At 35.5% G+C, this 22,675-nt stretch overlaps 1 protein-coding gene across 1 annotated transcript in view; it reads left to right on the top strand.

The window, feature by feature from the left end:
• LOC575389 (allene oxide synthase-lipoxygenase protein-like) overlaps positions 1–22,675 on the top strand; it is a 45,950-nt gene that overhangs the window by 11,610 nt on the left and 11,665 nt on the right. Inside the window, exon 2 of the mRNA XM_011670364.2 lies at positions 11,156–11,200. Coding sequence (XP_011668666.2) covers positions 11,156–11,200 — 45 coding nt within the window. The remainder of the gene's footprint in view (positions 1–11,155; positions 11,201–22,675) is intronic.

Raw genomic sequence — 22,675 nt, 5'->3', positions numbered from 1 at the left:
AAAATGGTCCCCGGATTTTTTTTTGGGGGGTTGCAACCCCCCCAACCCCCCCTCTAGATCCGCCCCTGCTTGTAAAGGTGTGCTTGTGGTGTAAGCAGCTTCAGGGCTCCAAGCCCAAGGCCAACATGGCCAAGGGCACCGGGGGAGTTATGAAAATTATCAATATGCTCAGCTGAGATAACCTGGGATGTAGCCCCTCCTGTTTAACTGATAGGGAATTCACTGAGTTGCCTTTCAAGCAAAAAGGGACATGAATGAACTGATATTTAAGAAATGAAAATCAAATAGTCTACGGTCCTACCCTGAAGGCCTGAAAATGACTAAATGGCACCATCCGGAAATGGGATACTGTTGTTCGGAGACTAAGAAGTAATCTCATGAGTAGTTTACCAGTTGGGGAACGAAGCACACACGTTTAGCTTATTTTCTTCCATTGTCTGTACTCAAGGTGTGTTTTAAAGGCGGCACTTTAGTATCCTTGGTCCCTCACCCTATAAAATAATTATTTTTAACAATTGTTTATGATACAAGCAAATGTTTCCCAACTCCACTCCGTGTTTTAAAGAATTTTCCAAGCAAGCACCATACCAGATGATGTACATGTCACAACATTGCACAGGGGAATCTACAGAAATAACCCACACTTCAGTGGTAATGATTATGATGATGTTTTTGCTTTCACTTAGTTTCAGATGCAGTAGATACAATTTGCGCTTATATTAAGGAAGCACTAGGACTGGTACATCTACTTTTCAACAATGCCGCAGGCCAGATACAAATCCAGGCGAGAATAGTTTTCATGGTATGTTAAAGAAAATCACACATGAGCAGCATATAGAGAGTTATGATTAATCATGACCGGTCTGTTATAATGCCATCCATTGATTTGCGCTCACTACCGAACTTGCGATCGATAAAAAATCTTTGAAATACACTGCTATTATATATGATGGCTACATAAGCAATTAAATATTAACAGGGAAATATAGATATGGAATATGTAATGCACTTAGCAGACATAGTACAAAGCTGGACAGGAACGTGTTTCTAATTTTGGCGAAGGCTATATAATTATGTACATGACCATTCAATGGTCATGTACATATATATAGCCTTCGCCAAAATTAAATACCAATTTGGTATATAATATTTTCAGCTAAAACTTCTATGAACCAAAATTGGAATATTTGTTGTAAATAGAGTGTATAGAGTCAAGTCTTGATCATCTTGTATGACAAGTACCAAGCACACTCACTGTATATGTGCATAGGGGTGGTAGTTGTTTGGTAGGGGCAATTGAAAACGTCTGTTTGGGGTCAGTTATGCCTAGTGATTAATTTGATGTACAAAAGATAATATAAGATGTATTTCTTTACCTCTGCTTGCAAAAAAAGAAGGAAAATAACTTGTACTGTAATTATTTTTTTATTATACACAATAAGATTGGATACAGGGACCGACATGCTGGTTAGATGGGTCCTTCATAATTCACTGAACATAGAGCTGCAGATGTGACTTGGCGTGATGACCTCTTTTTAATGTTTAGGTCTCTTAGTTTAAGGGAATGAGTAGTCCTATCGAGGTCAGCATCTAAGTTTTTTTAATCCTTAACAAAAATTGCTAAGTACTAAGGTTATACCAATTAAAGTATCAAATTTAAGAGACTCTCTAAAATTTGGTACCAAAACTACACATAATAATTTCACCTAATCATAAATATAATGCACTGTAAAGTTTCCTTTCATAATTGACATTCTGATAATGATTTTCTATTGACTTTGACTTTGACTTTTGTTATGATGATTTTTCTTTCTCTTATTTCCTTTTGCTTTCAAGCAGTCTAGATCGAGAATCTTCGCTGCCTTAGCCACTATCGCTCGGATGACATACGTGTGAAGAAACTTGAAGAACTTTTGTTATGTTTAAGAAACTAGAATCATTCATATTGATCGTTGTGGCAATGCTTCAATGTTTAAATACCTCAATCTCTCTTTTATACTGTTTAATTGTTAACATTTTGAATATCATATAGAAAACTCCGCTCATAATTATAATTGTGTGTAGAATTCAGTAATCGCAATGAAATGGATTGATTATAAAATCAATGAATTGATTTAAAGTGAACTGGTAAAATTTTCCATGATTTCTGAAACAATGAACTGACTGGTCGTACCTGTGTCAGTTTTCTGTTACAGTACTGTAATGAACTCCTGCAAACATAAATCTTTGATGTTCAAATGTTTAGCTCAAAACAGCTATTTATCAGGTATACCTACCTCAATTTTAGAAATCCGTAATGCATATTAGAGTTTTGGATTTCAGTTCCATGAATTCTCATATCGTATCTTTGTATTGAAAAAAGTGTTTTCTTTTAAATGTTTCTATTTACAGGAGTTGATGCCTTTATTAGAACATGAATATAACTTACATTTCCACATTTTTTTTTTCTGTCAAAACACAATGTTACTAGTTCATATTTAATGGATTTATTTTAACTTCTCTATAGTTATTCTCATCATAATTGTATTTGGTATTTCAAACTATCCTATAATCATACAATATAATGTTGCTGTTTTGAATTTATCTGTATGATGAGAAATGAAATTGTTTAGCAAAATGATATTTCCATGTTTATCATGCATTGTTCAGCTGATAATTGTTTAGTCAAAGATTACGTGTTCGCCTGGGTGAAGATAACCTTTTAGCATTGGTAAACTTTGTAGCGTTTGAGACTGTGTACTAAATTTTTTGAAATACCCTACAAAGAGATTGTGTAAACTGACTTGCTTCTGACACTCTACTCACAAAACATTTATGAAAAACAGTGATGAACAAAAAAGTAACGTTGATGATTATATTAGTCATATTTCCCATTGAAAAACTCCACCATCTTTTTTTTCAAGAACTGCCTTGTTTCGTTTCGATCAACATATAAACCTTTCAGCTAGAACATGATAACCATGGCGTGCAAAAAAGAGACTATACCACACAGTACTGTTTTGAGTACCTCTTTTGTCTTCAGGTAAACAATCTATGCAGATGATGAGGATGATGATGCAAAAGATAAAGACATTTTAGCATATTTACAAGTACTGTATAATGTTTGAAATAACCTTCGTATTCCGTGGATGTATACCTGATGAGTCTTTTCCACAAAATCCTAAATGTACGTTTCAAAATGCAATACAGTATTGATGATAATTGATGATGATATGTTTCGTATGAATTATTTGATATTTTAAATTTATGTTTACCTCTTTTTTGTTTATTGTTGTAAAGAACTTATTGGCATGCACCCAGTAGATTTTCATTATATGTTTGATCTTGTTATTGAAAACAAGATCAAACACATCATCATAATCTACAGAGTGAAACCAAAAATTTCTTAACAACGATTGAATTTTTGTCAGGAAGCCTGACAATAAAAACTGTTTTTGATTGCAAGAGTATCGTAGAGACGATGAACTAATAAGAATAACAATACAACGTCGTTATAAGCGTGAGACCGATCACTTCTATCTCTTCCCGCCAAAAAATCCGATCAAAAGAATCAACCGAGGGTAATCAACTGTTCAACGAATTTATCATGAGTCCTTGAAACATTAATTAATACTGTTTGTCAAGTATACTTGAAGAGCAGCAAAGGCGAAAGCGATTGTCGCTTCAATTCAGAAATCGTTGCTTTGATTGCTTTTCTCTCAAAATTACCGTGAGATATCAAGCTACATAGAACCAGCGGCGTACGCAATTTTTTTTCAAGGGGAGGGTTTTAACATTTTGAAATCGGGCCAAAAATCGCAACGGCTCGGCCCGCCGCTGAATAAGAGGGGGGGGGGGGGGGTGGGGGTAAGAGGACACTTTTTTTTTTTTGTCCCCAAAAAATCGCAACGACTCAGCCAGCCGCTGAATAAGCGGGGGGGGGGGGGGGTAAGAGGACACAAGAAAATCCACAAAGGGGGGGGGGGTTGCTCAAAAATACACACATAAAAAAAAACTAAAGGGGGGGTTTAACTCCAACCCCCCCCCCCCCCCCTGCGTACGCGCCTGCATAGAACTATGATCGACAAAAAAGATATTGCCTTGAAAACAGTCAGAAACATTAGAACTTGAATGAATAAAACATAATGCAAACGTATAAGACTAGAATTAATAGGACACAAGTTCATTTTTATCATTTAAATCATCCAGTACCAAATACTTTTACTGTATATAAATGATTTGATTAATTGCACTGATAAATTGAAATTCATTCTTTTTGCTGATGACACCAATATCCTTTATATCTATGACAATTTTAATGATTTATGTAAATTTATGCAATGTTTCACAGTGGCTTAATTATAATAAGTTATCTCTCAACACTTCCAAATCTAGCTTTATATACTTTCATCGTAAGCAAAATACAATTACAGAAAATTTATTGACCAATCTTAATATTAGTATGAATAGTGTAATAATAAAACGTGTCCAATCCACAAATTTCTTAGGAATTGTTATCGATCAACATTTATCATGGGTCGAACATATATCTACTATATCTAAAAAAAATATCAAGGAATATTGGTATCATCAGCAAACTGCGGCATTTTTTGCCAGAACATATTTTAATCCTTCTGTATAATTCAATGATTTTACCTTATTTAATGTATTGCAATGTTGTATGGGCCAATACATATCTCAGTAGGCTCCTTGGATTATTGAAATTGCAAAAAAAGATTGTAAGAATATGTTCAATGTCACACTATACTGCTCCAACCACTATTTAAAAAACTGAATCTTCTCACAATCTATCAATTGAATGACTACTGTATTTCATTAATGGTCTTTAAACATAAGCATAACAAATTACCATATAATCTCTTCTCTATTATTAAATGTAAAACAGAAATGCATAATTATGATACCAGAAATCCAGAAAATTACTATGTCGAAAAATGTAAAAATACAGCATCATCTTTTTCGTTCAAATCAAAAGGACCGTCAACATGGAACTCTCTTCCTCATTATATTAAAACAATTTCGTTTCTTAATTCTTTTAAATCAAAACTTAAGGTTTTTTTTATTCATACTCTACAAAATAATTAATCCATCCTAACTTTTATAACTTTTAAACTTTTTTAACTTTTAAACTCTTTTTTGCCATAATGTCACTATGCTTTTCGATTTCTTTATCAGTAAAAATTTCGGTATTTTAATAAGCTGGGAATTGCCTCGACAGAACCTTTATTTGTTTGTTTTTTTGCAATTTCCATTTCATGTTCATTATCTATTTCCTTGATTTCTTACTCTTGTCTTTACTTCTCTTTTGAATTGTGTGTTTAAAGTTCAATGTATACATGTAAATATGTTGTCAATGTACAATGTTTTTCAATGTACTTTTTTTTAATGGACTTGAATAAAATCAAATTGAATTGAATTGAATACCTAAGCAAAATTCGAGCCAGATGCATTTAATGGTTAGGGTAAAGACAATCATTCATGACAATTGTCAGTTGTCATGAGTTTATCGTCTACACGTATGGCAAAAGATAATCAGGATAATAAGGATCAGTATATACTACTAGGCCTACTTCTACATGGACTTTACTACACTACTGTCATTGTATAGATTATGCTGATAATACAGATGATAATAATAATATGATAACAATTATAATAATACTACTTATATCAATCGTCATCATAATCATCATGTTCATATTCATTATTAATAATATTAAAGTGCGGATTCATAGAAAATCACAAATATGGCAAATAGCGTATTATTAGAAACTGGTAAGCTAACAGATGTCCATCGTGCAAGTTTTAGTTCAACTACATATCGGGTGATTTATAAAAATACAAATAAAACAACCTCTATAGCATCTGGGATATGCGAGAGATTCGCCGGAAAAATAACGATGTTTTAATGCCGTCACAATATGAACCAACCCTGCCCAAGCAGACGACACCCCATAAAGAATGAACATAATTGCAATGCTTTTATTTCTCAAATTATAATGAGTTTAGTGTTTATAAATGTGATGGAATTTTACATCATTCAAAAAGGGATATGACCCCCATTCTGAAAACTAAATTCTTTTGTTTGTAAATACACAGGATAGGGGGTAATGAACAATCAAAGAAACCACACTTTCAAATTAAAAAACCTCCGAAATGATAGCATGGACGTCATTTGTTCCCTCTTGAAACGCCGAACATGCCGCGGTGTATGCAGCTGAAAATACAATGGCGTCCTATTTTGTTTACAAGCGACAGATTCCTTCTTCTTTTTTCCTTGCATTTTTCATCCAAATAATACCATGCACGGGGTTTAGAGTGAGGCAATAGATTAAACATTTCGCCTGAGGGTATTGAAGTAAGAGAAATAACTGAAGAAAAGATGACAAAACAGGCAGTGAAATTGTGTGAGATGTCATGGGACATCGTCTGCTTGTGCACATCATGTTCAACATGTGACGTCATATCTCAGCAGCGACCGGAGAGCTTTTCAGGTGCTATGTCGGGGCTGTATCTAAGCGTTTTGTAATTGTTAATAATCATTACTTTGAGTGTTGTCTAAGCATTGGCTTTTGATAACCTTGGCCAATCAAAGTGTCACCTTTGCAATAATGACATTAAAGTTAGTTTTTTAAATCAATGAATCTTCTCTTTAACGATAAGATTCATGATAAGGATAATAATTACAATAACAATTAGAATAATTGCAAAAATAGCATTAGTAACACCACCAACCATAATAATAGTTATAATAATAACTGTTGTCATTATTATTGTGATACTGCTGCTACTACTACTCCTACTACATGTACTAGGAAGAAGGAGGGGAAGAGGAAGAATCTTGTTGTTTATTTCCTGTATTATCGAGGCATACAAATGCACAGGGAGGTAAGAGAGGGGAAGGTAAGGCGATAAAGAGGGAGAGAACGAGAGGGGGTAGCCTATGGCCCGGGTTCAAATTTAGTTCTCTTTAATTTATTTGACCCAGTACTGATGATCATAATTTTATCTACCATGTGATTGCCATGTGTATGCCACACCGAATAGCACCTCATTTTTGTTTATTGTAGTAAAGAACTTATTGGCATGCACCCAGTAGATTTCCATCATGTGTTTGATCTTATCGAAAACAAGATCAAACACATCATCATAATCTACAGAGTGCAACCCAAAATTTCTTAACAACAATTGAATTTCTTTCAGGAAGCCTAACAATAAAAGCTGTTTTTGATACAAAGAGCATCGTAGCAGACAATGAACAAATAAGAATAATGACAACGTCGTTAAAGTGACTTGGTAACATTGTTGAAGATTGATGAAAAAATTTGCTTAATTTTTGTATAAAATGTTTCTTTCTATATTCCTTCTACTGTACTAACCCTCTGACATGCAAGCAAATCCTGGAAAAATTCTCAAACCACGAAGATATCTATGGTTTTCTTTGAAGGAGTCGATGTATGACACACTCTAACAGTGATTAACAGAAAATTCTCCAGACCATTTTTGAATTTTCCCAACCGTTTTTCCATGAAAAAAGACATAATACAGGCTATAAAAAAAAAACTGTCAACACTTAATGTCTGAAATGGAATGTAGAGCCATTTTATTGCTTTATGAGATTTCCATTCACCTAAAATGTAATTAAATTGTAATAATATAGTTGGGAGAATTAAGGAATCGATCAGATCAGTTTTTTCAATTTGTACCATGAATAATGGTCCGTTTTCGCTCAAATTTTCAGATTATCTTTAATTGTACATCTAGCATCGAAGTCACTCCCTTAGCACTACTATCTCTCATCTGAACAATGTTACAAATAGTCCCTTTAAGCGTGAGACCGTTCACTTCTATCTCTCCCCGCCAAATAATCCGAACAAAAGAATCAACCGAGGGTAATCAACTGTTAGCCACTTGATTGCGGGCCACATACATGTACGTGGTCTAGGTCTTGCATGCCCTGTGCGCACCGCGTACATGTACGTGGTACGTACCAGGTTAGGGCATTGCACTTTCAAGACCGTAACACTGCATACTGCCTAGCCCTAATGTGTGTGTAAGGTATGTGTAATTAGCACTGCAATGTTGTTATACAGGTCTTGAACATTAGATGGCGCTCTTTAAAAAAAAATCCGGCCTTTTCGTGTACGGCGCTTTTTCAAAAAAAAATCTGGCCTTTTCGTGTACAGTGTACACTTTTTGAACTGTACAAAAATGCTGTAGCACAGGAGGGATGCCGCGCGTTTTAAGCCAATATCAGTCAAGTGGTTAAACGAATTTATCATGAGTCCTTTGAAAACTTAAGTAATACTGCTTGTCATAGTATTATTGAAGCGCAGCAAAGGCAAACGATTGTCACTACAATTCAGAAATCGTTGCTTCGTTTGCTTTTCTCTCAAAATTACCATGAGATATCAAGCTACATAGAACTATGATCGACAAAAAAAATATTGTCTTGAAAACAGTCAGAAACATTGGAACTTGAAAGCATAAATATAATGGCAAATGAATAAGACTAGAATGAATAGGACACAAATATTATGTTTACCATTTAAATCATCCAGTACCAAATTCTAGCCAGATGCATATAACGGTAAGCTTAAAGACAATGATGTCAATTGTCCATTCTTTGAGTTTATCGTCTAGAAGTATGCAAAAGATAATCAGGATAATAAGGATCAGAATGATCTACTACTAGGCCTACTTTTACATGCATTATACTCATAGGCGCCGGAAGTGGGGGGGGGGGGGGGGCAGGGGGCAAAACGCATTTTTGCCCCCCCCCCCCCCCAAAAAAAAAAAAAAAAGTAAAGGAGTAAAGATGGTTTGTATTTTTAACTAAAGAGGACATACCAATAATAAAATAATTTAAAATTCCATTCAAAAAAAAGGAAAATTAACAGGAATTGAATTTCCTAAACATTGCGCATATGCCACCTATATTTATCATTGGAGGTTTTTATAATAGCGATACGCGCATATCGTGGACATATTGTGAGAGAATGGAAAAGCGTGTCTGTTTTTTGTTATAGGGGTGAGAAGACATGAGCCCCTGAACGCTGGCGTACTGATGGGGTAGGGGTATTTTGTATTCGATACCAGTGATTTACAAATGTTGCTGAAATGATATGATTTTCCGGTATTTTTTCTCAATTTTTTTGTAATTCATACCTTTTTATGCGTTTGTTTGAAAATTAGAAATTCCAAATTTTACAGTCGGTCGAAAAATATGCTTATTTAGAAGCCTTTATATGTCCTTGGTCTGCAAAACGGCTGGGCTCGGGGGCTCGAGCCCCCTTACTTTTTGAAAAAGTGTGTTACAGAGAAAAAGAAAGAAAGAGCGAGAGAAAATATAAGTAACCTGCCAACTTTTGTCACAAAATGAAGTACCAAAATATGCTCATCTGACCGTAATTAAATGCCTAAAACCCTAGAGCTTACGGGGGCTCTGCCCCCGGACCCCACCAAGGGCCCTAAGACGGTTCCCTGGAAGCTCATCTGACCGTAATTAAATACCTAAAAACCTGAGCTTCCGGGGGCAGGCCCCTAGGCGGGCCCTGGATGCTCATTTGACCGTAATTAAATACCTAAAACCCATGAGCTTCCGGGGGCTTTGCCCCCTGGACCCCACCAAGGGCCCTGAGGCGACCCCTGGATGCTCATCTGACCGTAATTAAATACCTAAAACCATGAGCTTTAGGGGGCTCTGCCCCCAGACCCCGCCACGCCAAGGGCCCTCAGGCGGGCCCCTGGATGCTCATTTGACCGTAATTAAATACCTAAAACCCCTGAGCTTCCGGGGGCTCTGCCCCCTAGACCCCACCAAGGGCCCTAAGGTGGCCCCTGGAGGCTCATTTGACCGTAATTTAATACCTAAAACCCCTGAGCCTACGCCAATTTACGCACTACCTGATCGTTAATACTCCACTTTGAAAAACGTTCCGCGGGGCCTGGAATGTTTGCCCCCCCCCCCCCAATCCCAAACTGCTTCCGGCGCGCCTGATTATACTACACTACTGCCATTGTTGAGTATCATGACATTGTTTCCCACAATAAAAATCCCATATGTTTTATACGCGCCCGGCTACGAGCCGTCACTTCCTGAGAACAAAATCAAAGCGTTCTATGTAAATTTGTGTTTTCACGAAATGACGGTTGTGTGAAAAGTTCAAACAGAGGAATAAAAAAAAGCAGCTACAGAAAGAGGAAAATGTACTCTATCTCGTAGTTCGAGTTATTTTATCTGTACATCAATTAAACATAACGTTTCGTCGTATTTAGTGTCCATTTCGGGAATGCAATCCACGAGAGAAAAATCCCGTATGTTTTACGCGCGCGGCTATGAGCCGTCATTTCATGAAAACAAAATTACAGCGCGTCCTTGAATTTCGTGTTTTCACGAAGTGACGGTTATGTTTACAGCTCATTTCCCCAAAAAATATAAGAAATTATGGAAATAATTAAACATAGAACTAAACATTGAGATATGTTCTATCCCAGGATATAACATTTATTTGCCCTTGATACATTAAAGAGGTTGAGATTATAGTTTGAAAGTTTGAAAGCGATTTATTCAAAACTAACACTCTTTTAATTTCGTGCTCATCCCTCACTTCGTGAAAATAGGGACGAATTAATCATGAATAAGCAAAAATGCATAACATTACTATAGAAAAATTAAAAGATAAATTGTAAAATTTTCATAGTTCCTAAAACTTTTGCGGATGAAGGATTGCCATTGTGAGCGATCGCGTGAAAATATGACAGCTCAAAACAAATCTTTCGAAACAAGACGAACTTACTTAATATGAAGCAGAATGGGCAAATAATTCAAAGCATATGCAAAATATAAGGATAATTGCTGCTGATGATGATAATAATAATGATAACGATAAAAGAGAAAGAGGGGGATGATGATGATGATGAAGGATGATAAGGATGAGAATGATTCGAGAGAAAGGGGGGAGACAAGGGAAGGAAGGTTATATTTTAGTATCAGTTGGACAAGCGTGTCCCTGTGCTTTTAATTATACCAATAACTAGTCTTGTTCGTAAATCAATCAAACAAGAAATGAGAGGGCAGGTTATGCTTTCTACACACAGAACATTAAAATCCCGATGACTTTCTGTAATTGATTATGGTATTTTTCTCTTTCAGTACAAGGACCTTCCACCAGATGAAAACTTCTCCATTAGCTCGACGGTAAGTTTGTGAAATTAGAATCGCACTTATTTTTGCATTGGCAGTCAGTAGCTGACGTGTCTATAATTAGATACTAAAATATCTGTTATAGAAGTGATGTATGCGCATGACTTTATTAGACAATCTATCTGCAATACACCAGTTTACAGTTGTATCAGTGCGCATGCGCAGACAGTTGACCTCGGGTCATTGGCCCCGGAAGCGGGGTCATTGGCCCCGGAAAAAGGGCCAATAACCTTTGACCAGTGGTATTTATGCGTAAATTAAGATTGCGCCCATGCAAATGATGATATGCGCGCACAACGCAGCGCGCAGGCAGTGATATCATCATAATTTGCATGGGCGCAATCTTAATTTACGCACAAATACATGACCTCTAGGTCATTGGCCTTGTTTAAAATGGCGCACACAACTGTAAACTGGTGTATTGGCGAGTAAACAAAGCCAATGACCTAGAGGTCATGTATTTGTGCGTAAATTAAGATTGCGCCCATGCAAATTATGATGATATCACTGCCTGCGCGCTGCGTTGTGCGCGCATATCATCATTTGCATGGGCGCAATCTTAATTTACGCATAAATACCACTGACCTCGGGTCATTGGCTTTGTTTCAAAGCCAATGACCCGAGGTCAACTGTCTGCGCATGCGCACTGATACAACCGTAAACTAGTGTATTGATTTGAAGATGTGTGCATCTATGGTACAAAGCCATCAGGCTGAGTATGATAGATGGATACACAGCCTCAAAGAGAGCAGATATATCGATAAATGACCGAATGAAAACATGTATCATGTGTTTTATACAGCGAATCTCCTATATTCTTGTTGCTTGATGAAAGAATTTTTAGGTGATACGTAACGAAGTCAACGTATCACCTTTTGATTTCGTCAAGATTTTTCTTTATTATTATTAGGTGATACGTACGTAGACGTATCACCTTTTGATTTCGTCAAGATTTTTATTATTTATTTATTTATTTATTTATTTATTATTATTCTTCCTCGAATTTGTTCGCAGGATATCTCAAGACTGAATAAAGCCATTATCATGAAACTTGCCATGATGATAGATCTTAGTCTAACTTAGAACTGCGTGACTTTTCAAAGACTCAAAATTATCGTGACGTCATCCAGGCGCCATTTTGTGAAAATAAACTTATGATCATATCTTCATAACGGAAAGGAATTTTTCATTCATATTTATCAGGAAGAAGATCAATATCCATCCGGTCAATTTCAGATCAATAAACGTGCGCAAATGCGCGCGTGCGCGTTCGTACGCGCGTTTACGCGCGCGAAAAAAATTAAAATGCTCCAAATCATCCCAAATTTTTTTTGCATACGTTTCAGGCCATATGGAGCATTTGACAAAAAATCACGCAAACGCGCATGCGCGCGCGTTTTTTGCGCGTACTAGCATTTTGCAACATAGAATCGCCGAATGTTCTCTATTATCATATTTGGTACATCTTTCCAAGCATTTTGATAACTTGTTCACCTTTTAATAACGCAATGAGCGTCCGTCAAAGTTGACAGCGCGCGCGGACCTGCGTTATCTTTATCCACAATACATGAGCAAAAACATGTCTATACAAAATTCTTTGTAACTCTTCAGAATAGATAGAAACTCCCAATATTTTTTCATATTTAGATAGGTTATAAGTTGGAGATATGATTTCATGTCTCATTTGACCCTCAATTAACTCATAACGTCATCATAATGGCCTCCAAACTCAAAATTTCAATTTGCATATTATGACGTCAGCATAATTTTGGAAAATTGATTGTATCTCTGTAAATATTGATTGATTTTCTTTTAAATTTTGATATGTTCTACCTGAGACAATTTTCTACAAATAAATAATCCACAATTTTCCATTTTGACAAAGGCATCATGGCGTATTTTTGCAATTAAAGAAGGCATGTCAATTTTTCACATTTTACGTGTATTCTCTATGGGACATGACTTTTTCTCAAAACTGGATTCTACACTCCTGTCTTTCGCGAGCAAAATCTCTGTTGTTTTAGCTTCGTTTTCGCTGAACTTCGGATATGTTGTAGCTGAGACAATGAGCTATCACAAGTGCGCCCTTTATTTTTCGATTAGATGCCGGGATCATGCTCATATTTCACTTGCAAAGTAGGATTTCAGAATTCCATTTCCCGTTTACGTGTAATCGCTATGGGAAATGTTTTGGTATATCGGTAACGCACTTGACTTCCAATCTCGAGATCCCTGGTTCGAGTCCGGGTGTCTCCAACAATTTGTTTCTTCACTTTTTTTTCCTTTTGACCTTCACTGTACCATCTCCTTTGATTATTAAAACACGTAGAATCGCAAATAATGTCACAAACAACCCTTTTTACTTTATTATTACCCTATTTTCACTTAATCCATTACTTTTTGCGTGTAATCTCTATGGGAGATGACTTTTTCTCAAATCTGGAGTCTACATTCCTGTCTTTTGCGAGCAATATCGCCGTTATTTCTGCTTGGATTTTGTTGACTTTTGAGTAAGTTGTAGCTGAGACTATATGCTATCTAAATCAACCCTCATTTTTTCAATAAGATGTCATGATCGCGCTCATGATCATGATCATTATCATCATGATCATCATTATCATAATGATGATAATCATTTATCAATTACATTTTCATTTCTTTGAATAAGATAAAATCGTCAAAAGGTGTTCTTCATGATGTAAATTAGAGTCAAATGTGTAACTGGTTACTGCACAGGGTCAAAGGTCATATATTGTTTCAATCTATCTTCCCTAGATCCATGATGATCAAGGAGACACAATTTAATCTTGACATATGAATAGATCATAATGGGAGAAGCATATAAATGGGAGAAGCATTTTACAAAATAATATATCGTGTAATGCATTATTCGTTATGTAAACCATTATCATACGTATCACCTAATTCGTCTAAGTGACGAATTAAAGTCTAGTTAGGTGATACGTACGTAGACGTATCACCTTTTGATTTCGTCAAGATTTTTATTATTTATTTATTTATTTATTTATTAGGTGATACGTAACGAAGTCAACGTATCACCTTTTGATTTCGTCAAGATTTTCTTTTTTTTTTTATTATTATTCTTCCTCGAATTTGTTCGCAGGATATCTCAAGACTCAATAAAGCCATTGTTATGAATCTTTCACTGATGATAGGTCTTAGTCTAACTTAGAACTGCGTGACTTTTCAAAGACTCAAAGTCATCGTGACGTCATCCAGGCGCCATTTTGTAAAAATCAACTTATGATCATATCTTCATAACGGAAAGTAATTTTACATTCATATTTATCAAGATTAAGATCAATATCCGTCGGGTCAATTTGAGGTCAATAAATGCGCGCAAAAATCCGCGTACGCGTAGGCGCGCGCGTTAATGCGCGCGTAAAATTTTAAATTGCTCAAAATCGTCTTAAATTTTTTTTGCATACGTTTCAGGCCATTATAAGCATTTCATAAAAAATCACGCAAAACACGCATTTTTGCACGTTTTCGTTCGTCACGGCCGAACGAAAAATAATTTCTCCGCAAAAGCTTTTGACCGAATATTCCTCATATTTTTCCGGAAAATTTGATACCATGTTTAGCTCTTTATCACTATTAAAAACGGAATGAGCGTCCGTTCAAGATAACCGTCCGTACGCGCGATTTTTGTAATACATTGCATATATGGGCAAAAACATGCCTATGAAAAGTCCATTGGGATGAATAGGGATTGCCAATTTTTTTTTTCATATTTAGATAGAGTATGAGTCGGAGGTATGATTTCATATCTCATTTGGCCATTAAGTACATCTTTACGTCATCATAATGGCCTTGGAAGTCAAAAATACAAAATTGCATATTATGACGTCATTGTATTTATGGAAAATGTAGTGTATTTCTCTCAATATTCATCGATTCTCTTTGAAATGTCGATATGTTGTAGATAAGGCAATTCTCTACAAGATCACTTTTCACTAAGTTTCATTTTAATGAGGTCATCATAGTACAAAATTCAGTTAAAGGCCACATGTCAGAATTTTCGTCATTTGCGTGTTATGTCTGAGGAAGGTGAATTTCGTTCACATCATGAATCTACATGGCATTCATCTATGAGCACTATCTATCTTATGTGTGCTCTGTTTTCTCCCAAGTTGGGGTATGTTATAGCTGAGACCATGGGCTATAAAAAAGGGTGACTTTGTTTTTTAATCAGATGTTGGGATCATGTTAAAATTTTCGATCGAAAGTTGAAATTGCAAATTTTGAAGGAATCATTAGGTGATACGTAACGAAGTCAACGTATCACCTTTTGATTTCGTCAAGATTTTCTTTTTAGGTGATACGTAACGAAGTCTACGTATCACCTATTGATTTCGTCAAGATTTTTATTCCTATTCCTATTATTCTTATTATTCTTCCTCGATTTTGTTCGCAGGATATCTCAAGATTGAATAAAGCCATTGTCATGAAACTTTCAATGATGATAGATCTTAGTCTAACTTAGAACTGCGTGACTTTTCAAAGACTCAAAATCATCGTGACGTCATCCAGACGCCATTTTGTGAAAATCAACTTATGATCATATCTTCATAAAAGAAAGCCATTTCTCATTCATATTTGTCATGATCAAGGTCAATATGTGTCGGGTCAATTTGAGGTCAATAAATGCGCGCAAAAATGCGCGTACGCGAAGGTGCGCGCGTTAATGCGCGCGTAAAATTTAAAATTGCTCAAAATCGTCTTAAATTTTTTTTGCATACGTTTCAGGCCATTATAAGCATTTCATAAAAAATCACGCAAAACACGCATTTTTGCACGTTTTCGTTCGTCACGGCCGAACGAAAAATAATCCCCCAGCAAAAACTTTTGACAGAATATTCCTCATATTTTTTCGGAAAATTTGATACCATGTTTAGCTCTTTATCACTATTAAAAACGGAATGAGCGTCCGTTCAAGATAACCGTCCGTACGCGCGATTTTTGTAATACATTGCATATATGGGCAAAAACATGCCTATAAAAAGTCCATTGGGATGAATAGGGATTGCCAATTTTTTTTTCATATTTAGATAGAGTATGAGTCGGAGGTATGATTTCATATCTCATTTGGCCATTAAGTACATCTTAACGTCATCATAATGGCCTTGGAAGTCAAAAATACAAAATTGCATATTATGACGTCATTGTATTTATGGAAAATGGAGTGTATTTCTCTCAATATTCATCGATTCTCTTTGAAATGTCGATATGTTGTAGATAAGGCAATTCTCTACAAGATCACTTTTCACTAAGTTTCATTTTAATGAGGTCATCATAGTACAAAATTCAATTAAAGGCCACATGTCAGAATTTTCGTCATTTGCGTGTTATGTCTATGGAAGGTGAATTTCGTTCACATCATGAATCTACATGGCATTCATCTATGAGCACTATCTATCTTATGTGTACTCTGTTTTCTCCCAAATTGGGGTATGTTATAGCTGAGACCATGGGCTATAAAAGCGGTGTACTTTGTTTTTTAATCAGATGTTGAGATCATGTCGAAATTTTCAATCAAAAGTTGAAATTGCAAATTTTGAAGAAAGCATCATTAGGTGATACGTAACGAAGTCTACGTATCACCTATTGATTTCGTCAAGATTTTTTAGGTGATACGTAACGAAGTCTACGTATCACCTATTGATTTCGTCAAGATTTTTATTCCTATTCCTATTATTAGGTGATACGTACGTAGACGTATCACCTTTTGATTTCGTCAAGATTTTTATTATTTATTTATTTATTTATTTATTTATTATTATTCTTCCTCGAATTTGTTCGCAGGATATCTCAAGACTGAATAAAGCCATTATCATGAAACTTGCCATGATGATAGATCTTAGTCTAACTTAGAACTGCTTGACTTTTCAAAGACTCAAAGTCATTATGACGTCATCTAGGCGCCATTTTGTGAAAATCAACTTATGATCATATCTTCATAACGGAAAGTAATTTTTCATTCATATTTATCATGAATAAGATCAATATTCGTCCGGTCAATTTCAGGTCAATAAACGTGCGCAAATGCGCGCGGGCGCGTTCGTCCGCGCGTTTACGCGCGCGCAAAAAATAAAAATGCTCTAAATCATCTCAAATTTTTTTTGCATACGTTTCAGGCCATATGGAGCATTTGACAAAAAATCATGCACACGCGCATGCGCGCGCGTTTTTTGTGCGCACTAGCATTTTGTAACATAGAATTGCCAAATTTTCTATTTCAGCGTATTTGGCACATTTTTCCAAGCATTTTGATAATTTGTTCACCTTTTAATAACGCAATGAGCGTCCGTCAAAGTTGACAGCGCGCGCGGATCTGCATTATCTTTATCCACAATATATGGGCAAAAACATACCTATACAAAATTCATTGTAACTCTTCAGAATAGATATGAACTCCCAATATGTTTTCATATGTTGATAAATCATGAGTTGGAGATATGATTTCATGTCTCATTTGATCCTCAATTAACTCATGATGTCATCATAATGGCCTCCGAACTCAAAATTTAAATTTGCATATTATGACGTTTGCATATTTTTGGAAAATTGATTGTATCTCTGAAAATATCGATTGTTTTTCTTCAAAATTTTGATATGTTGTAGCTGAGATAATTTCCTACAAATATAGTGTACATAATTTTCCTGTTTGACAAAGGTATCATGGCGTATTTTTGCAATTAAAGGAGGCATGTCAATTTTTCACATTTTGCGTGTATTGTCTATGGGACATGACTATTTCTCAAAACTGCATTCTACATTTCCGTCTTTCGCGAGCAACATCTCCGTTGTTTTGACTTTTTTTTCGGTGAGCTTCGAGTATGTTGTAGCTGAGACAATGAGCTATCTCCAATGTGTACTTCATTTTTCGATCATATGCCGGGATCATGCTCATATTTTACTTGCAAAGTGGGATTTTAGAATTCCATTTTCGTTTACGTGTAATCGCTATGGGAAATGTTTTGGTAAATCGGTAACGCACTTGACTTCCGACCTTGAGATCCCGGGTTCGAGTCCGGGTGTCTCCCCCAAAAAAATTCTGAACTTTTTTTTTCTTGTTGACCTTTCACTGTACCATCTCCTTTAATTATTCGAACACGTAGAATCGCAAATAATGTAATAAACAACCCTATTTACTTTATTGTTTCCCTATTTTCACTTAATCCATCCCTGTGGGACATAATTTTTTCTCAAATCTGGATTCTACATTCCTGTCTTTTGCGAGCAATATCGCCGTTATTTCTGCTTGGATTTTGTTGATTTTTGAGTATGCTGTAGCTAAGACTATGTGCTATCTAAATTACCCCTCATTTTGTCAATAAGATGTCAGGATCCCGCTCATGATTATGATCTTCATCATGATCATCATGATCATCATTATCATAATGATGATAATCATTTATCAATTACATTTTCATTTCTTTGAATAAGATAAAATCGTCAAAATGTTATCTTCATGATGTAAATTAGAGTCAAAGGTGTAACTGGTTACTGCGCAGGGTCAATGGTCATATTTTTTCAATCTATCTTCCCTAGATCCATAATGATCAAGGGGACACAATTTAAACTTGACATATGGATAGATCTTAATGGATGAAGCATTTCATGAAATAATATGATATCGTGTAATGCATTCTTTATTATGTAAACCATTAGCATACGTATCACCTAATTCGTCAAAGTGACGAATTAAAGTCTAGTTAGGTGATACGTACGTAGACGTATCACCTTTTGATTTCGTCAAGATTTTTATTATTTATTTATTTATTTATTTATTTATTATTCTTCCTCGAATTTGTTCGCAGGATATCTCAAGACTGAATAAAGCCATTATCATGAAACTTGCCATGATGATAGATCTTAGTCTAACTTAGAACTGCGTGACTTTTTAAAGAGTCAAAATTATCGTGACGTCATCCAGGCGCCATTTTGTGAAAATCAACTAATGATCATATCTTCATAACAGAAAAGTATTTCTCATTCATAATTATCACGATTAAGATAAATATCCGTCCGGTCAAGTTGAGGTCAATAAAAGTGCGCAAATGCGCGCGTGCGCGTTCGTCCGCGCGTTTACGAGCGCGCAAAAATTTAAAATGCTCCAAATCATCCCAAATTTTTTTTGCATACGTTTCAGGCCATATGGAGCATTTGATAAAAAAATTACGCACACGCGCATGCGCGCGCGTTTTCGCGCGTACTGGCATTTTGCAACATAGAATCGCCGATTTTTTTCTGTCATCATATTCGGTACATTTTTCCAAGCATTTTGATAATTTGTTCACCTTTTATTAACGCAATGAACGTCCGTCAAAGTTGACAGCACGCGCGGATTTGCGTTATCTTTATCCACAATACATGGGCAAAAACATGCCTATATAAAATTCATTGTAACTCTTTAGAATAGATAGAAACTCCTAATATTTTTTCATATTTGGATAGATTATGAGTTGGAGATATGATTTCATGTCTCATGTTATCCTCAATTAACTCATGACGTCATCATAATGGCCTCCAAACTCAAAATTTCAATTTGCATATTATGACGTCAGCATATTTTTAGGAAATTGATTGTATCTCTGTAAATATGGATCAATTTTCTTTTTAATTTTGATATGTTCTAGCTGAGACAATTTTCTACAAATGTAGTATTCACAATTTTTATTTTTGACAAAAGTATCATGGTGTATTTTTGCGATTAAAGGAGGCATGTCAATTTTTCGCATTTAGCGTGTATTCTCTATGGGACATGACTTTTTCTCAAAACTGGATTCTACACTCCTGTCTTTCGCGAGCAAAATCTCCGTTGTTTTAGCTTTGTTTTCGCTTAGCTTTGGATATGTTGTAGCTGAGACAATGAGCTATCAAAAGTGTGCCTTTTATTTTTCTATTAGATGCCGGGATCATGCTCATATTTCACTTGCAAAGTAGGATTTCTGAATTCCATTTCCCGTTTACGTGTAATCGCTATGGGAGATGTTTTGGTATATCGGTAACGCACTTGACTTCCAACCTCGAGATCCCTGGTTCGAGTCCGGGTGTCTCCAACACTTTTTTTTCACTTTTTTTTTCCCTTTGACCTTCACTGTACCATCTCCTTTGATTATTTAAACACGTAGATTCGCAAATAATGTCATAAATAACCCTTTTTACTTTATTATTACCCTATTTTCACTTAATCCATTACTTTTTGCGTGTAATCCCTATGGGAGATGACTTTTTCTAAAATTTGGAGTCTACATTCCTGTCTTTTGCGAGCAATATCGCCGTTATTTCGGCTTGGATTTTGTTGATTTTTGAGTATGTTGTTGCTGAGACTATATGCTATCAAAACCAACCCTCATTTTTTCAATAAGATGTCATGATCGCGCTCATGATCATGATCTTCATCATGATCATCATGATCATCATTATCATAATGATGATAATCATTTTTCAATTACATTTTTATTTCTTTGAATAAGATAAAATCGTCAAAATGTGTTCTTCATGATGTAAATTAGAGTCAAAGGTGTAACTGGTTACTGCGCAGGGTCAATGGTCATATTTTTTCAATCTATCTTCCCTAGATCCATAATGATCAAGGGGACACAATTTAAACTTGACATATGGATAGATCTTAATGGATGAAGCATTCCATAAAATAATCGTGTAATGCATTCTTTATTATGTAAACCATTAGCATACGTATCACCTAATTCGTCAAAGTGACGAATTAAAGTCTAGTTTATTTTTATTATTCTTCCTCGAATTTGTTCGCAGGATATCTCAAGACTGAATAAAGCCATTATCATGAAACTTTCAATGATGATAGATCTTAGTCTAACTTAGAACTGTGTGACTTTTCAGACAGTCAAGGTCATCGTGACGTCATCCAGGCGCCATTTTGTGAAAATCAACTTATGATCATATCTTCATAACGGAAAGCCATTTCTCATTCATATTTGTCATGATCAAGGTCAATATCCGTCCGGTCAATTTCAGGTCAATATATGCGCGTAAAAATGCGCGTACGCGTAGGTGCGCGCGTTTACGCGCGCTCAAAAATTTAAAATGCTCCAAATCATCCCAAATTTTTTTTGCATACGTTTCAAGCCATATAAAGCATTTGACAAAAAATCGCGCTCACGCGCATGCGCGCGCGTTTTTTGCGCGTACTAGCATTTTGCAACATAGAATCGCCGTATTTTCTCCTTCATCGTATTTTGTACATTTTTCCAAGCATTTTGATAATTTGTTCACCTTTTAATAACGCAATGAGCGTCCGTCAAAGTTGACAGCACGCGCGGATTTGCGTGATCTTTATCCACAATACATGGGCAAAAAAATGCCTATACAAAATTCATTGTAACTCTTCAGAATAGATAGAAACTCCCAATATTCTTTCATATGTGGATAGATTATGAAATGGAAATATGATTTCATGTCTCATTTGACTCTCAATTAACTCATAATGTCATCATAATGGCCTCCGAACTCGAAATTTAAATTTGCATATTATGACGTTTGCATATTTTTGGAAAATTGATTGTATCTCTGTAAATATTGATTTTTTTTCTTCCAAATTTTGATATGTTCTAGCTGAGACAATTTTCTACAAATGTTGTATTCTCAATTTTTATTTTTAACAAAAGTATCATGGTGTATTTTTACGATTAAAGGAGGCATGTCAATTTTTCACATTTTGCGTGTATTCTCTATGGGACATGACTTTTTCTCAAAACTGGATTCTACACTCCTGTCTTTCGCGAGCTAAATCTCTGTTGTTTTAGCTTCGTTTTCCCTGAGCTTCGGATATGTTGTAGCTAAGACAATGAGCTATCACAAATGTGCCCTTTATTTTTCGATTAGATGCCGGGATCATGCTCTTATTTCACTTGCAAAGTAGGATTGAGAATTCCATTTCCCGTTTACGTGTAATCGCTATGGGAGATGTTTTGGTATATCGGTAACGCACTTGACTTCCAACCTCGAGATCCCTGGTTCGAGTCCGGGTGTCTCCAACAATTTTTTTCTTCACTTTTTTTTCCTTTTGACCTTCACTGTACCATCTCCTTTCATTATTTAAACACGTAGAATCGCAAATAATGTCATAAACAAGCCTTTTTACTTTATTATTACCCTATTTTCAATTAATCCATTACTTTTTGCGTGTAATCCCAATGGGAGATGACTTTTTCTCAAATCTGGAGTCTACATTTCTGTCTTTTGCGAGCAAAATCGCCGTTATTTCTGCTTGGATTTTGTTGATTTTTGAATATGTTGTAGCTGAGATTATATGCTATCTAAATCAACCCTCATTTTTTCAATAAGATGTCATGATCGCGCTCATGATCATGATCATTATCATCATGATCATCATTATCATAATGATGATAATCATTTATCAATTACATTTTCATTTCTTTGAATAAGATAAAATCGTCAAAA

Source organism: Strongylocentrotus purpuratus, unplaced genomic scaffold (genome assembly GCF_000002235.5).
Source record: "Strongylocentrotus purpuratus isolate Spur 01 unplaced genomic scaffold, Spur_5.0 spur5_scaffold_16, whole genome shotgun sequence".
NCBI lineage: Eukaryota > Metazoa > Echinodermata > Echinoidea > Camarodonta > Strongylocentrotidae > Strongylocentrotus > Strongylocentrotus purpuratus.
The sequence above is the reverse complement of the archived record's forward strand: the minus strand, read 5'-3'. Positions and strand labels throughout refer to the sequence as shown.